At 39.2% G+C, this 16,014-nt stretch overlaps 1 protein-coding gene across 3 annotated transcripts in view; it reads right to left on the reverse strand.

The window, feature by feature from the left end:
* The window catches only part of bltp3a (bridge-like lipid transfer protein family member 3A), a 49,834-nt gene that overhangs the window by 1,946 nt on the left and 31,874 nt on the right, over positions 1 to 16,014 (reverse strand). The window contains exons 11-20 of one of the 3 annotated variants that reach the window (XM_039663993.2): positions 15,862 to 16,007; positions 13,459 to 13,609; positions 13,118 to 13,311; positions 9,694 to 10,955; positions 6,597 to 6,781; positions 6,367 to 6,512; positions 4,174 to 4,330; positions 2,017 to 2,282; positions 227 to 335; positions 52 to 137 (exon numbers count right to left, since the gene is read on the reverse strand). In XM_039663993.2, coding sequence (XP_039519927.2) covers positions 52 to 137; positions 227 to 335; positions 2,017 to 2,282; positions 4,174 to 4,330; positions 6,367 to 6,512; positions 6,597 to 6,781; positions 9,694 to 10,955; positions 13,118 to 13,311; positions 13,459 to 13,609; positions 15,862 to 16,007 — 2,702 coding nt within the window. Of the gene's footprint in view, positions 1 to 51; positions 138 to 226; positions 336 to 2,016; positions 2,359 to 4,173; positions 4,331 to 6,366; positions 6,513 to 6,596; positions 6,782 to 9,693; positions 10,956 to 13,117; positions 13,312 to 13,458; positions 13,610 to 15,861; positions 16,011 to 16,014 lie in introns of those variants that run through there. The other 2 variants (XM_039663992.2, XM_039663994.2) reach the window with 2 other exon arrangements.

Consider the following 16,014-nt stretch of genomic DNA (forward strand, 5'->3'; position numbering starts at 1 on the left):
ATAGTAAATAAAATGTTACACGGTGCATATTAATCTCCTAATATACCATACCTTGTTGTTCTCCTCAGCTCTGAAGCAGGATTGGTCAGCTCTCTCTTGGTCCACTTCTGTCTCAATCCCTGATTGGCTCTGCGCAGCTGATGCATGAGAGTGAAACAGAGGAGGCAAACGTTAGTTCAACAGGAACATCCGAGCAGCTGCAGTAACCCAAACCCGAAAGACTCACGTCTCAAGCGGAGGATGCCATCATCCAAACGCTCCAGCACAATGCCGTCCAGAGAGAAGAGCACAGGAACTGGTTGAGGAGCAGTTGGGAAGACTGGAGGATTATCATCCTGACAGAAAGAGAGAGAAAATGGAGAACATTTAGTTAGTTGGGGTTTTAGAGTAAGTTGATGTACAGTACTATGATAGAGCATATTAAAAAAAATAAACTCAAGGTTATTAAAGTTTCAATATTGCAGTATTTATTATTATAAACGGTTTATCCATGGACATCTTTTTTCAGCTTATGCCTTAGTCATGTCTTACGGTCACGAGGGTGACGTCTCACTCACATGAGATCCACCAATAGCAAACCACGACCATCCAATCAATTCCCCTTGAACAAAATGAAGCTCCGCCGTACATTTGTTCTTGTTCGAGAAGCCATTTCACTCGGATATACGTCACAATAGGAAAGAAAAGACTATCGCAACTTCTGTTTCAACTTCTTTTTCACTTTAAACCAGCACATTTTAGGAGAACATGTTTAAAGTCCCCCTGTGGTGAAAATCAAGTTTTTAATGTTGTTTATTTGTCCATGTGGTGGACAAGCATTTTTTAAGCTTTAATAAATGTTTTAATAAGCTTTAAGACAAACCATGTGTAAATTCATAAGTCAACACCATTGCTGAGTATATTCAAATCTGCAGGAGGTTCATGCAGTCAGGATGATGATTGTTAGAAGGCCCCTGCCTGACCCTGATGTGGCGAACAGGAACATGGTTTGTGTAATATTAGCAACACATTAATATTTTCAGACGTTGTATAGAGCGATAACATTTTGCAGCGTTTACTACAGTAAAGTTGGCAGAGTGGATCTGAGCTGGTGTGAGTGAGTGGAGGCAGGACTAATTTGCATATTCATAGATCCGTGTATACTAAATAAGGCAAGGGTGTAGAGTTACATTCAAGATATTTTAACCCTCAAACCGTATTCTCTTGATAGCCCTTAATCCTGTAATTGTGGAGAAATGTGGGCACAGAGGACTCTAATTTGTATTTATTATAAATGTTGTATCACTGTCTTCGATAAAGTTTTGTCTATCCATTTATGGTGTTTTTTTATTTTGGGGGTATTTTTGAATTTATTTACTTCAAAAAGTACCATATTTTCAATGTAAATTATGCTTATTTGTATGCTTATTTTTTTAAAAACTACATTAAAATATCATTCCAATAAGTTCTTAGATCTAAAACCTAAAGATGAAGTGACTTTGCTGTCACCTGGTGTCTTATTTTGGCTTATTTTAGAATGCTCTAAATTACAGTTTTTCCCATTCATTTCTATGGGAGCCCATTTTAGACGCAAATACAAGATTAAGGAGTTTTTTTTTTTCACCCACTTAACATTGTAGAATTGAGTCAAAAAAATTGTGTGTGTTCAGGAGGCAAACTTAGGAAAAGTAGCCAAGTCTTGTACCGCTCAGATCAAGGGAAGTATTTAAAAAAAAAAATAAAACTATTTTGCCCCCATTTGTCCAGAATACGGTTTTAGGTTTAAGGCGTGAAGAATTTTTTTTTTCACAGGAAACAGCGTTTAAATATGCCATTTTGGTGATCAAACGGGATAAAATCACAGGGGGACTCTAAGAGATGATGGAAAAAGAGACCAGAAAACATACAATGTCTTTCATTACATAAGACATTTGTAGCTTGTAAAGTAAGCAACTAAGCACACAACAGATAATCTATCCCTAGTCTTCCATTAGCTGGAGATGAGAGATGTGGCCATTATTTCACCCTCATTCTGACCTTTAGTGTAATAGCAGTGTCCCGTAACCACAGTCTCATTGGCTGGGGGTCTGCGCTGAGCTCATCCTCCAGGAAGGGTCCCAGTGTGTTTAAGGTAGAAGCCAGGAGCTCTGCTCTGCACCCCGTCAAGCACATCTCCATGAACCCCACGCTCTCGGAGAGAGGAGAGTGTCTGGCGGCACGCGGGCCCATCTCTAGCCTGAGGGCCGCTGCGGGGGGCCGGGAGGGAGGGCGAGGGCCCGGAGACAGAGGAGAGGAAGCAGCAGCTGTCAGAGATCAGAGAGAGTGAAGATGTTCTGAGAGGATGATGTGGTGAATCTGAGTATCACACTGCATGTATATCTGCAAAGACATGATGTTCACAGCAGATTGAGAATCAGTTACCATAGAAATAAAGAGCGAGAGAGGCAGTTATAAGAGGTTGTTGCCAAGATAAATATACGGTTCCCTGTGTGTTGTGAATAATTAGTGGTTTGTAATACAGACTTCATAACTAGGGAGTGAAAAGATATGTTCTACGAGTACATAGCATGGCATGATCTGTGCCTAAACAGTGTGCAATAGCCTGAGCATTACATTTCGGATCGCTTTTCTTAACAGGGTGATCTTATGAAGCAGACGTTTCTAACATACTCTAATGGGAATTCATAAATATTTTTCATTTTGGTGAATAGGCTTTATGCACAACTTACTTCCGCATTCTCTGTAAAACAGGTCGCATCGCTTCCGGTCCAGGTCTTTTGTATGTGCTTCATGAATTTTTTTGCGGTTTTACTCAAGATAACTTAAAAGGAGCGAGCAAAGATTAGCATAAACAATATCCCTCACATGTGCAGATTGATATTTAAACGTTTTATATTTTTTATTCTTCACAGCAACGTTTAGATATTTAAATGAAATAAAACGCCAATAACAAAGTGAACTAGGTAGGTTAGCTGATTACCTTAAATATCCATAGATAACGTAGTCAGTTCTTACGGCCGTTAACACTTTCTCTGACAAGCGGATGCGAGACCCGTTTTCCGGTTTGGTCACGTGACGCACGGCATAAAGCCTATTAGTGGCTTAGTTGGATTTAGGTGTGGACCTTCATGCTTACTTTTTTCAAAAAAATGTTAAGTTTCTATACAAATCAAATCACACAAAATTGCCACCTCGTAAAATAGTTACGTTTTCTCATGAGATCAGGTTGGATGGGGCTGAAAACGCTCCCACAGAAACTGAAAGCTTCTTTTGTTTGTCCATTTCACATACAGTATAGACCATTTCACAAGATGTAAACAACACTGGTCCAGAAGCACTTCCTGTTTCAGTTTGTAACTGTTTTCTTTATTTCACATGTAAAGAAAACATCTTAAAGATGTTTCTTTAACTTTTTGATTCAGTTTTAAATGTCCTGTTGGTTGTATTTTATCCCAGCTTTTATGTAGTGTTAAAAAAACTGAAACAGGAAGTGCTTCTGGACCAGTGTTGTTTACATCTTGTGAAATGGTCTATATCGTAACTGCAATCGCATGTACTTTTGTCGACTTCTGAAAAGCCGAAAATGGCATTCAAACACCGATCGTGGCGCTCGTAGTGAAAGTGATTACCAATGGAATACTCGAAACGTTTGGGCGGGCGATAAATGCAAATAAGTTACCTTAAAGTCCCTGTGAAATAAAAATTGAACCTATTTAATTTGTTAGCGCATATTACTAGTCTTGTGGTGAACAATTAATCCGTGCAAGTAAATATATATTAAAAAAATGTTTTACCTTGGTAATCTTTAATCAAAATCTGAAAAGTTACTTCCGGTCTGGAATGGTTTCTTTTTCTGATGACGTAGGTTTCACAGCTTGGGTGGGGAAACGCTTAACCACTCCCCTCAAACCGTTAGTTTACTATGAGCGAGAGATGGAGAGGAGGAGCGCTAGAGTAAAACCCTGCCCTCTGTTCAATATTCCGTTTCACTTGGAAATACGTCACTGCACTGGAGAAAAATCGTTTGCAACTTCCGGTTCACGGGGACTTTAAATAAATATAAAAAGGCGAGACAAAAAAAAGACAGTCAAAAAGCAAGGACGCGTGCGTTATGCCTTGAAGTGTAAACATAGCCTTAATGACATCCTGACAATTCTTCTGCAATCACAATTATGAAACATTTAGCATCCTAACCCTGCATCAGTGTCAGTCCCACCAGCAGGTCTGTGAGTTTGTGGTTGCCTTGTTGTTTAGGCACAAGCTCTTGGGCTTCCAGCGCCACCACGATATCCTCACCGCGCATCTCCATCAGGCACTCCATTCGACTCAGACACACAACTAACACAGACACCTGAAATAAAAGCAGAGCGTTCATCAAAGATCAGTCGCGCAACCAACTAAGAGTAAGGAAAGAAAAGACTAATCGCAACTTCTCTGTTTTATGCTGACTTTAAACCAGCACAATTTAGTAGAATATGTTTAAATATGGTGATAATCCAGCTTTTAATGCGGTTTGTCTATGTGGTGTTTTAATATGCTTTAAAGGGGACATAATGCAAAATCCACTTTTTTAGCCCTTAAATGCATTTTGTTGTATATTTGGAGTGTTTATAAGTACAGAAAAGATGAAATTATTCTCTTCAGGTGCATTTTGGTCATATTTTTCAACCTGTTCAGATTTTTCTGTTATCTATGACGTTTTTTGAACTATCACGTCACCGTATTTGCAGCGGAACTGACAAATAAGGACATTGACTACCGGCCCAACACTTCGAGCAATCCGCCATTATTATTTCTCGCTCCGATTTTGTAGTCCAAGCTCAATGATGCAGAAGTTACGAGAGGGCTATTCAAAATGTTCGGTTGTTGGATGTTGTGACCTGAAGCAGTTCAAGGAACCCCACTTCAACAACCTCCACCAGTATGAAGTGCTGTGTTTTCTGATGCTTTTCTACACGCAAGTTATTATATTATTATTAATACAGATTTTTAGTGGTAAGATTGGACCGTAGTCATTTATCTTGTCAGTGTGCTTGTTTTAACAAGAGAAATAGTCGACTTTCACTAATAACACAACATAGTTAACTTAACGTTACATACCCCTGCATCCATATGAAGACGTTGTTCTGCAGGTTCGTTGTCGTCTTTTTCAACTCGCTCGCTCTGGCTCGAATATGTAAGGCTTGATAGACAAGTCTTCCGTTGTTGACATTTTGTTAACGAGTGACTAAAAATGTTCTTTGAAGCTATAGTATATAATCGTATATCTCTAATCAAACTACAATAATGGCCGAACGCGGGGAGTTGAACCGAGTGTGAACTCACCCAGACAGCAAACTGACATTGAATCAACGTGGAAACGACGTCTCTCATGACATTGAAACAACGTTGATTTTGCTCATCGAATTAACGCTGAACCAACGTCAGACGCGGCATTCTTCAAAGCTAAATGAAAATCGAAAATTGGTTTGCTTTCATAACGTTGAAACAACGCGTTGATTTCAAGTTGATTTTCCGTTAGTTTTGAAAGAATGACGCGTCTGACGTTGGTTCAACGTTAATTCGATGAGCAAAACAATGTCAGATCAACGTTGTTTCGATGTCATATTTCCACGTTGATTCAATGTCAGTTTGCTATCTGGGCAGCGACCTGGAGAGCGGGCGGGGAAAGACGCAACGCCATTTTATTTAAAGGGGCCGCTTTGAAACGGGTCGCTCACAGACGCACATCAGAAAAGGGGTAGAAAAGGGGCCTGTGGAGCTATAATAATGAGGAATTCAGACCCAAGCATTGCAGTTATGCTTTATATAGACCACAAATGTATGATTTATAAGTAAAAATGAATGATTTAAAAGCATGATATGTACCCTTTAAGGCAAACCATGTGCAAATTCATAAGTCGCCACCATTGCGGAGTATATTTTCCTTAAAACTGGAGTGAAACAAAGACAGTCTCGAAAACGAGGCTTGGCGTTTCAGACGTCACAAATGACCTTGTAACCAATCAGATCAATGTGCCGGCGGGCTTCAACATATCATTAACTCTGAGCACTCTGAAGCAGGGGAGTCTCAAGGTATTCCAGGTTATCCCGGTATATTATTTCTGTTGATCTGAAAAATCGGGTAGATTTAGCAATATAGCGTGTGATGTATATTACGAAGTTATGACAAACTATGTGCGTTGTTAAAGCATTTCTCAGGATGCTGATTGGCAGCTGTCTGACTCTGAGGTAAATATTAAATGATTTATAAAAGTATAAATAAAACATAGTTCCTTGCAGTTTTTCAGACTTTTAGACCGCGAGCCTTTTCTCAAGGTCTTCCATGCAGTGGACAAGTGGCTGGTGTTTTGGCATCTAGATGTCATTACACTAGATACAACTCACCATATCTTGGGCAATGTCTTCGATGCTCTGGGACAGAGAGCTGCTGAGGTCTGCGGATGACCCACCTTCTGTTCCTGGAGCGGGACTCACGCAGCTTCCCGAGAGGACACCTGTACCATTAGGACGCAAAGACTCCACACCAGACTCTGAATCACAACACAAATGTACATCAATTAAACACACTGACAGATGTAATTGTTATAGCTTTTAAAATACAAGTGATTCAGTACCAGAGTCCATTAGGATGACAAAGTTTTCACTGATGTCACTATCAATGGATAAGCCATCGTCCGCCAGACTGCTCTCTAAAATGGCACTGTCATAAGAATTCTGGGAAGGCGACTGTTTCATGGAGTGAAGCCGCAGGTTCCCCATGAAGGAGGGACTGGACTCCTCTGGCCGTGAGCTTTGCTCCCTATATCATGGGAGGAGCCATATCATGTTAAACACTTTAAAAGGTTAATTCATGGAAAAGTAGAACAATTCTGTCATGATTTACTCACCCTCATGTCGTTCAAAACCCATAAGACTTTCGTTTATTTTCGAAACACAAACAAATAATTGTTTTAAGATTTATTTTTGGCGTTTTTGCCTTTATTGAGATGGGAGAGTAAACCGCGCTACGTCGGAGTGCTGATTACGAGGCTTTTGGCTTTCGACAACCAAAAACATTTTAAAAGAAACCTGTGAGATTTCGGTCCCTCCAATGAAAGTCCACAAGCAAAACTTTGTTAAGTAATCAGGATAAATAGAGAGGTTTAATCTGGAAATAATTTAATTTAAATATGACTTTGAACATCACATCTTACTTAATCTTAATCGGAGTTTCCTGATGCATGGAACAAACCTCATTGTTTCTTAAGCGTCAATCAAGCACGTTTGAGCTGCCGTTGTCAAATTATGTGATGTGTTCAATGTTTATGTGTGGATGAAAGTCTAAATTAAACCTGTTTATCATATAAAGAGTATTAGTGTGATTCAGAAAACTTGAATTAAACTGTTCGATTTATTTGGATTAGGCTACATGAACTTTTGAAGCATCAACGTTTTGGTGAAATGGATGTGAGAGTGAGTAAAGATAATACACCTTAATTTTTTTGGGTCAACTGACCCTTTTAGATTGATAACATATTAACAATGAGAACATTTAGTGTAACAATGCCCAAACACTTTCAAATACAGACCAATGTGTCTTCCTTAAAATATAAGCATTCAATTGAACAGCCACAAACAGCATCAGTGTGCACTGTATGTGAGCTCATCTAAAAGATGGCTAGAGAACATAAGAAACATTGTATTAAGCTTAACCACAAATTAAATCGGCTCAAATCAGATCCTCTCAGATGGAATCAACCATGGCCAAGTGATATATATATGGCTTTTACAACTATTTGAATTAACTATGGAAAGAGTTCATTAGCAGTTCAATGAGATGATGTGTGAATGGGCTTTATGCCCAGCTGCACTACTTCCTGAACTTCAGCCAGCTCCTTGTTTCCTGTCTGCCATTATTGGCCAAATTGATTAATTCAGGTGTACCTGACCTCAGTAGTCATGGCAACAATAATCAGACACACCTGAATTCATCAATTTGGCCAATAATGGCAGACAGGAAACAAGGAGCTGGCTGAAGTTCAGGAAGTAGTGCAGCTGTGCATAAAGCCCATTGTGTACAGGAAAATTATCAGTATCAGCAGTATCAGTATCAGTATAATTTGTAGGGGTGCACGATTCAGAAAATGTCACGATTCGATTCGATACCGATTTTTTGTCTCGAGATTCGATTCAAAATCGATTTTCGATTCAAAAACGATTCTCGATTCAAAAAACGATTCGCAGGTCTACATAAATGTAGTTTACTTTTTCCTATGTGATTGATTGCAGTAGACGTAATTTAAAAGAAAAGTTTGATATTACTTTATATGTCTTCATACAAAAATAAAAACTTTTGCAACTAAAAAGTGCGAAGTGCCAAGCTTTGGCCAGCTTTTAAATACATTTAATTCAAGTTTAAAATAAAACTGGTAACACTTTACAATAAGGTTCATTATTTAACATTAGTTAATGTATTTACTAACATGCACTAACCATGAGCAATACATTTGTTACTGCATTTGTTCATCTTTGTTAATGTTAGTTCATGAAAATACAGCTGTTCATTGTTTGTTCATGTTAGTTCAGGGTGCATTAACTAATGTTAACAAGATTTTAATCAAGTATTAGTAAATGTTGAAAATAACATTAACAAAGATTAACAAATGCTGTATATGTGCTATTCATTATTAGTTCATATTAACTAATGTAGTTAACTAATGTTAACTAACGAACCTTATTGTAAAGTGTTACCATAAAACTTAAATAAAAAGCTTTTACATTTAGCTTTAAAGTGCTATAGTCAGATCAAACAAACAATTATGCTAAATGTGGTTTAAGGAGTAGGCCTACTTCAGCTACCAGGTTGACTGTTGAAATGTGAACTCGACTGGGCACATTGAACTTCCTAAAAATATATACTAATTTCATAGAACCCTTGCGAAAATATTTTAAATAGATTTAAAAAAAAGCCACCGCTACTGGTAACATCTATGGTTAGATTGATTTGTTTACATCCAGTGAAGTCGTTCATAGGCGCGTAATTTGCGGGTATCTCCAGTTATTAGAGCATTCATTTAGTTCGCTATTAAATAAGAGACCTGTTGTTTTTGAAGTCAAGCTGAGCGCTCGTGTCCGCTGCAATCAGTGTCATGGATACAGTGTTCTCTGTGGCTCGCGCTGTCTTCTCTCGGACGCGCGCTTCAATCTATCGCCGTTGTGGAGACTCCGGTGAAATCACAAAATAAAATGCACACACAAACGTGATGAACATATTCGGTTTTGATGAGAGAGAGAAGAAAAACTATACGAGTGCGGTTTAGAACCCGTCACCTCTGACACGCTTGGCAAAAGATCTACAGAACTCAAACAGATCTGCGGATCGATGCATTTATTTACGGGTTGAGCAGAGTGGCTGCACAGTTTGACCAGCGGGCGGCAAGAACTTGCAATGACTATTTATCAGACCGGCCCTCGCAGCCTCGAAACCATAGAAACACTACCGGACCACTGGTAAAAGTCCCGACTTACCCGATTGCCACTCCGCCCCTGCACGCCATTAAAAAATATAGCCTATGAATCGATTTTTGGAATTCTATGAATCGATTCTGAATCGGTAAAGATTGAATCGCGATTCAAATGTGAATCGATTTTTTTGCACACCCCTAATAATTTGTCTGTATCTGCAATCCTTAAATCAAGACCACAACAATGCAAATAGCTCAAATGTCTTACTTGTTTTGACTGAAGAGTTTAGTCATGCCAGATCCTCGGCTCAGGAGGCTGAAGGCATCTTTCGTCATGGACAGCGCCCCTTTGGTGAGATCTTTGGTGACCCCTCTGGTGGCATTCAGGGCACTGGATAGCTCCCCCTCCAAGCTGAAAGTGGAGCTATGCCGGGACAGTAATGTAGGATTCACAGGAGAAAGCAGAGGAGACATGGCAGGAACAACGGCCTGAGCGTAACCATCCTGGCCTGTTTGTCCATCTATTCCCTCTTCAATGGCTTCGTAAGCCTCCTCTACCGAACCCTCCTGCTCAGGATCATCTTCTTGATCCTCATTCCCTCGTGTCCCACTGTCCTCCAGTAGGCCAGACTCACCAACATGGTGCGATGGCGAGAGATCAGAGTCCGTCAAGCTGGGAGTGTCCGTTTCCACTGGGGAATGGGCTTCTCCTGGCTCACACGTTGCAGGAGGAAGAAGTAGAGCAAACTCCATCGCCTCCATCAGGAACGAGACACAAACCGAAGGAGGATCTGAAGGTTTATGTGGGGATTGTCCCAAACCCTGGAAGTCCTTGGTCAAATCTCCAGCAAGTCGGGCAAGGTAGTCCTTCATTCGCAAAAGGGCTACAAATTGGTAGTGGTTGAGCCACATTTTGACAGGAGTGATCGATTGGGCCAAGATATGGATGGAGGCCAAAGGAGAGTTGACTAGACCATCGGTCTGGTCGAATTTATCAGATATGACGTCATTTACAAGCTGTGGTGAGTCAAGGAGGGGATGTTTGCTAGAACCAGTGGGGGATTTTGAATCATCATCTATACTTGAACAATGAGAATCTTTTTTGAAGGCAGAAGGGTGGCACAACCACAAAGACATGGCAAAGGGCTCAACAAAGGGAAGGGCTTTCCCTCTGAGCCCTCGACGAGCCCCCTCAAAGCCTAGAGACACTCGGGACAGACTGACAGACCAGACGTCCTGCGAGCGAGAGGGACGTTTATGCTCTAACGACAGGGACTCGTCATCTAGAAAGCGTTGAAGGAATGCTGATGGGAGGGGATGTAGGAGGCTCTGATCGCGGGGGAACGGTTGGCAAGCTGTGGGATGGAAGAAAGGACAGGCGGAGAAGCTGCTGTAGGTGCTGTTGAGGTCCGAAAGGGAACCGTGAGGAGAGTGACGCGTGTTGCTGAGGACGGTTTGGGGAAGACTGATGCTCAATGACTGAGGGCGGTCTGGGTGATCCATAATGGAGGATTCCAGAGGAATGACCAGCTGAAGAAAACAAAATAAGTTTCAGCCAAAACACTTACAAAATGTTATTAAAAGCACAAAGAGAGTAAGGGTTGGTTGCATCGAAAAGGATTGAACTAAGTAAAGTTTAATGCTAATCTAGGATTTGTTGATCTGGGTTTCATGTTGTACCTCTTAATTTAAAACACAGATTAACAAATCAAGGATTACAATTCTAACCTGTGTTTAAAACCTTCATCTATGATTAATTTTGTCCGGCATGATGGATTTGCCATTCTAATTAAACAGCAACAATGAATATTCCATTTCTGTTTTTATGACCACCAGAAACTCTCTCTATCTGACATTAGCTCTTGCCAATGAAGGTAATAAACTTGTCAACTGTTTATTCATAAACTGCTATGTAGAAATACCGTTAAATAAGTAGCATAGGAAGAGAGTGAACCGACTCCAGGCTATGGAGATGTGCTTCCCCTTTAAAAAAACATTTAAACAGATTTCCATACACATCCCATACATAAGGAAAATGGTATTCTCAATCAGAACCACCTATCGTGCAGGCGTGAATTAGCAGAAGGCAATCAATCATTTCAACAGATTTAAGCTTAATGGTGCAACCCACTCTTAGATTGGGATTTAAGTCGTTCCCCTGCAGTCAACAATTTCACTCCTAAAACTCATCTTTGATAATCACTGCACCTCCACTCACTCACACCAGTTCGGACTACATGATCCACTCTGTCAACTGTAGTAAACTCTGCACAATGGCAAGTGGAAATATCAGTTTTATTCAGCCATATTATGTTCGAACCAAAAACTGATTCAGAAGAAGAAGAGTAAATTATACAGGGCGGTTCTGCGGAGGTGCGAGAAGGTGCTAAGCAACCTCAAACGAAAGCAAGTGCAACCGCAGTTAATACTATACTAATAAAATATTGACTAAACGGATTTGGTAAATGCTCCAGTGCAAATTTGTGTTTGTGCTCTGGAGAACATCAACCGTTTTTTTCATTTACGTGTTTTTGCAGCGTTGAGAAATGTAGCCAATCACAAACATGTTTGTTAATCTCTTGAATGCAGGAGCCAATCAGGTGTTTAAACTCTATATATCTTATGTAATCCTGCCTCTTTTCAGCACTGCACTCGTATTGTTCGGTCTAGTGGTTTTTATTTCCAGAGCATGAAGTTAAGATCTTATGGATTTATGAATGAAACGCTCATTTTAAAATCTTTCAGGTCTACTGACATTTTTGTTATGACATCCGCTTCAAACATTACAACAGCCATGATAATTTTCGTTACCTCTACAATAAGCAACTCACCTTCACAAGTTAATGTAGGGTTACAAATTAATTTAAATGTTTCATTTAGGCTCCAGTACAACACTATATAAACTGAGAAAGTCTAGTAGACTGAATTTAGATTTTGAGGTATAAATTAGCAAGAGATTCTGCCAGTCCTGGTCAGATTACTGAGACTCTTTGTCTTTAATGGCTCTGGGAGCCCCTGGATTAGTTTGAATAGTTATGCTGATAGGATTAGGATTGGTATCACTCTCAGTCTAAGAGCAGGTTCCTAAACCTGTTTACTTCATTTACATGCTTTGTTTCAGAGTGTCTCTCCCTCGATGTAACTCCTCGCCCTTAAGCTCTATGATAATGTGAAGGTATGGGTGATACAATCAGGCTGATTGGATTACAATCTATACATGACACTGTTATGCTCATAAGGTCAGGGCCGGGGAATTTCCGGCAACGAGCTGAATCCTGTGCTTCATTTACATGCTTTGTTTCAGAGTGTCTCCACCTTGATATAACTTGTATATGAACAGTTTGTTTTTTAGTTTAGTCAGACTTGGCTACGATTTTTGGACGAAGCAGACTTGGAAATACTACAGTGATGCAACAGCATTAAAGTTTCCTACACTCTAGAAGGAAAAAGTTCACAACACTAATTACTCTTCGACAGCGATGCCATCGAAAAATACAGAGCTAATGCAAAAAACAGAAGTTCAAACGAAATATGTCTGCGCGCATAAGGTCTATATAATTGGAGGGGATCACAACTATAAACCATTCAGGTGTAAATGACACCAAATGATCAAATGTCTAGCACCACAAGCTTCTTTACAATATCCATATACATGACATTCCTTTCAAAGCCTGTCAGATCTCGTGGTTTACCTTCAGCTGTGTTGCATCCAGGCGGATATCGATGTGTTCATCTGTCTTGCTGCTGTCCTGGAGGTGGTAAAAGGCTTTGACCTGATCTAGGGTCCTGTGTAGACCCCGTGAAAACAGAGTCATCCACAAGATGCTTGGAGCATCCAGACACAGCTGCAGACCATTCAGCTGGGCATAAAGATTAGAGCAGGGCACTAAAGCGAGAGAATGGGACAATGGGTGGAACACACATATGATAACTCTTTCCAAGCAGGACAGATCAAACTTCATACTGGATGTGAGTTTGTAAATATAAATTACATGCATTAACAATAGTGATCAATGAATGCGAAAAATCCTACCTAAGACACCAGGAAGTCCAGGCTTATCAGGGAAGTAGTATTCAGTGAATTGGAGGTGAATTGCAGGAGTGTTTTCTGGGAGATGAAGGGATTTGCGGTTGCAGGAGAGGAGAGACTGCGTTCTCTTGCTGTGACGGCCCCCGGTGGACACCTAAGGAAACAGATGTTTTAATTTCCAGCATCATTACTCTAGGTTTCAGTATCACATGATCCTTCAGAAATCATTCTAATATGATGATTTGCTGCTCAAGAAACATTTCTTATTACCATCAATGTTGAAAACAGTTGAGCAGCTTCATGGAAATTTTGATGTATATAGATTATTTTTTTATGAATGGAAATATCAAAATAGCAGCATTTAGAGTCTTCACTGTCACTTTTGATCACTTGAATGTGTAAATGAGCTGAATTGCGGAATTAAAGTATTAACTTTTCAAACCGGAAAAAAAAAGAAAAATCTTAAATACCTCAAACCTTTGACCGATTGTGTAACTTAGGTTTGTTTGTGCCAGAAAATTTAGCAATGTCAATTTCAGTTCCAAAAGCAAGCTGTTGAATAACTTTATACTTAGTGAGCACTAAATCTAGTGCTGTTATATTTTCACATTGAATCTGAGTATTCACCCTTGATAACTATAGTATCTTTAGTATCTTTTTTGAGCTACTGAGACAACTGTGAACACAAGAAAACATGCATTATATCATAACTGACAGCACTGATGACATGTAAAAGCCCCAAGGATGCATCATGTTAAAAATGAAAGTCTCACATTGTCTTGTCGAGGCTATTGTTCTTTACTCTCATTTAACAAATACCATGTAATCTCAATGAAATACTACGTTTGTACTTTAACTTCATCAGTTCTGTGCTCAATTTAATATGAGCGTAGTTAACCAAAGCATAACATCGGCAACATATCATCACCGGCTGCTTTCTCTTTGTGATGAAAAAGGGATGACATAAGCAGGTTTCTTTTGCAAGATGAGACTAATTTAGATCAAACTGACTTGTGTGTCACAAAAAAAAAAAAAAAAAAATACGAGTAAACAAGCTTGTGGTAAGGAAAAGCAATAACAAAATGTATAATTCCTCTCTTAGCCGTCTCAGTGTAAGTCTATGAATAATAGAACAAAAGTACCCATAATTACAGGCTTTTATAATAAACGGTTTGCTGCTTAGACATCTAGAGTGTTGTTCAAGTCACACATTATCCACATCCGAGATTCAAACTTCTACTTTAAACCTGGAAATTAAATTGTATATTTGTACAACTTTAAAGTGCCTCAATTATTCCTTTTCAAATATTACCTTTCATGTACTGTGTAATATAGCTGTTCGGTGGATGTAAAAAGTCTGCAAAGATTTAAACATCAAAGTCCACAACAAATAAATTACTGTTTCCTAAAAGCAAGAATCGATTCGGAGCGGCTGAAATGAGTCGTCAGTAATTCCAGTCTTGCTTCTTGCTAAAACCTACGTAGGGTTGTAACACAATTGCTTAACGCCAGCCTATGGTCTTCATTGGCTGCCCGCAAATATAGCCATATATGATTATATATGGATATAATCATATAAAGGCTGTCACTGTCAACCGTGTGTCTCAATAGCTTTTTTTGGTAACACTTTAGAATACGGTTCCTTCGTTAATGAATAACTACACAAGAACTAATGAGTAACACAATATTAACAATCTAGTAACTATTATTAACTAACAAGAAACTCTGATTAACGAACTAGTAAGTAATAGCGCACAGACGAAATTGGTAGTTCACTATTAAGTAATCAATAGCTACTATTTTTTAATACTTCCCAGAGAACTACTGAAAAAGTTTATTAACAATCTAGTAACTACTGTTAACTAAAAGAAGCTCTTATTAACGAATTAGTAAGTAATAGCTCACCAATGAAAGTGTTACTAGATACTTCTGTGGGAATTACTAATTATTTGGATCTGTATTATAAAGTGAAGATCATTGGAACTAACTAATGACTCAAGTGTTACTAAAGACATTTTCTAAAAGTATACTAAAGTTCACCAAAAATCTCAAACGGTTGCACAAATCATGACTAGATCATGTAGTAACACTTGAGTAATTAGTAGTTAGTTCCAATGATCTTCACTTTATAATACGGATCCTAATAATTAGTAAGTAATAGCTCACAGATGAAAGTGTTACTAGATACTTCTGTGGGAATTACTAATTATCTGGATTCGTATTATAAATCCATCTGTGCGCTATTACTTACTAGTTCGTTAATCAGAGTTTCTTGTTAGTTCATAATAGTTACTAGATTGTTAATATTGTGTTACTCATTAGTTCTTGTGTAGTTATTCATTAACGAAGGAACCGTATTCTAAAGTGTTATCGCTTTTTTTATGTTTGTGCAGACATGTCTCGAACCTGATGGATGTCCAGATCGTCCACGCGGATCACCATACAGCTGGAGCGAAGTTTCTTCAGTGCGCTTCCTGAGGACGGGGCGGCTGCTGATGTCCGGCGCGAGGTCGGAGTCCGCTCAGGACTGAAATTAGACAGTGATTCCCCGTCTGCTTA

Source organism: Pimephales promelas, chromosome 20, assembly GCF_988280905.1.
Source record: "Pimephales promelas chromosome 20, fPimPro1.hap1.1, whole genome shotgun sequence".
NCBI lineage: Eukaryota > Metazoa > Chordata > Actinopteri > Cypriniformes > Leuciscidae > Pimephales > Pimephales promelas.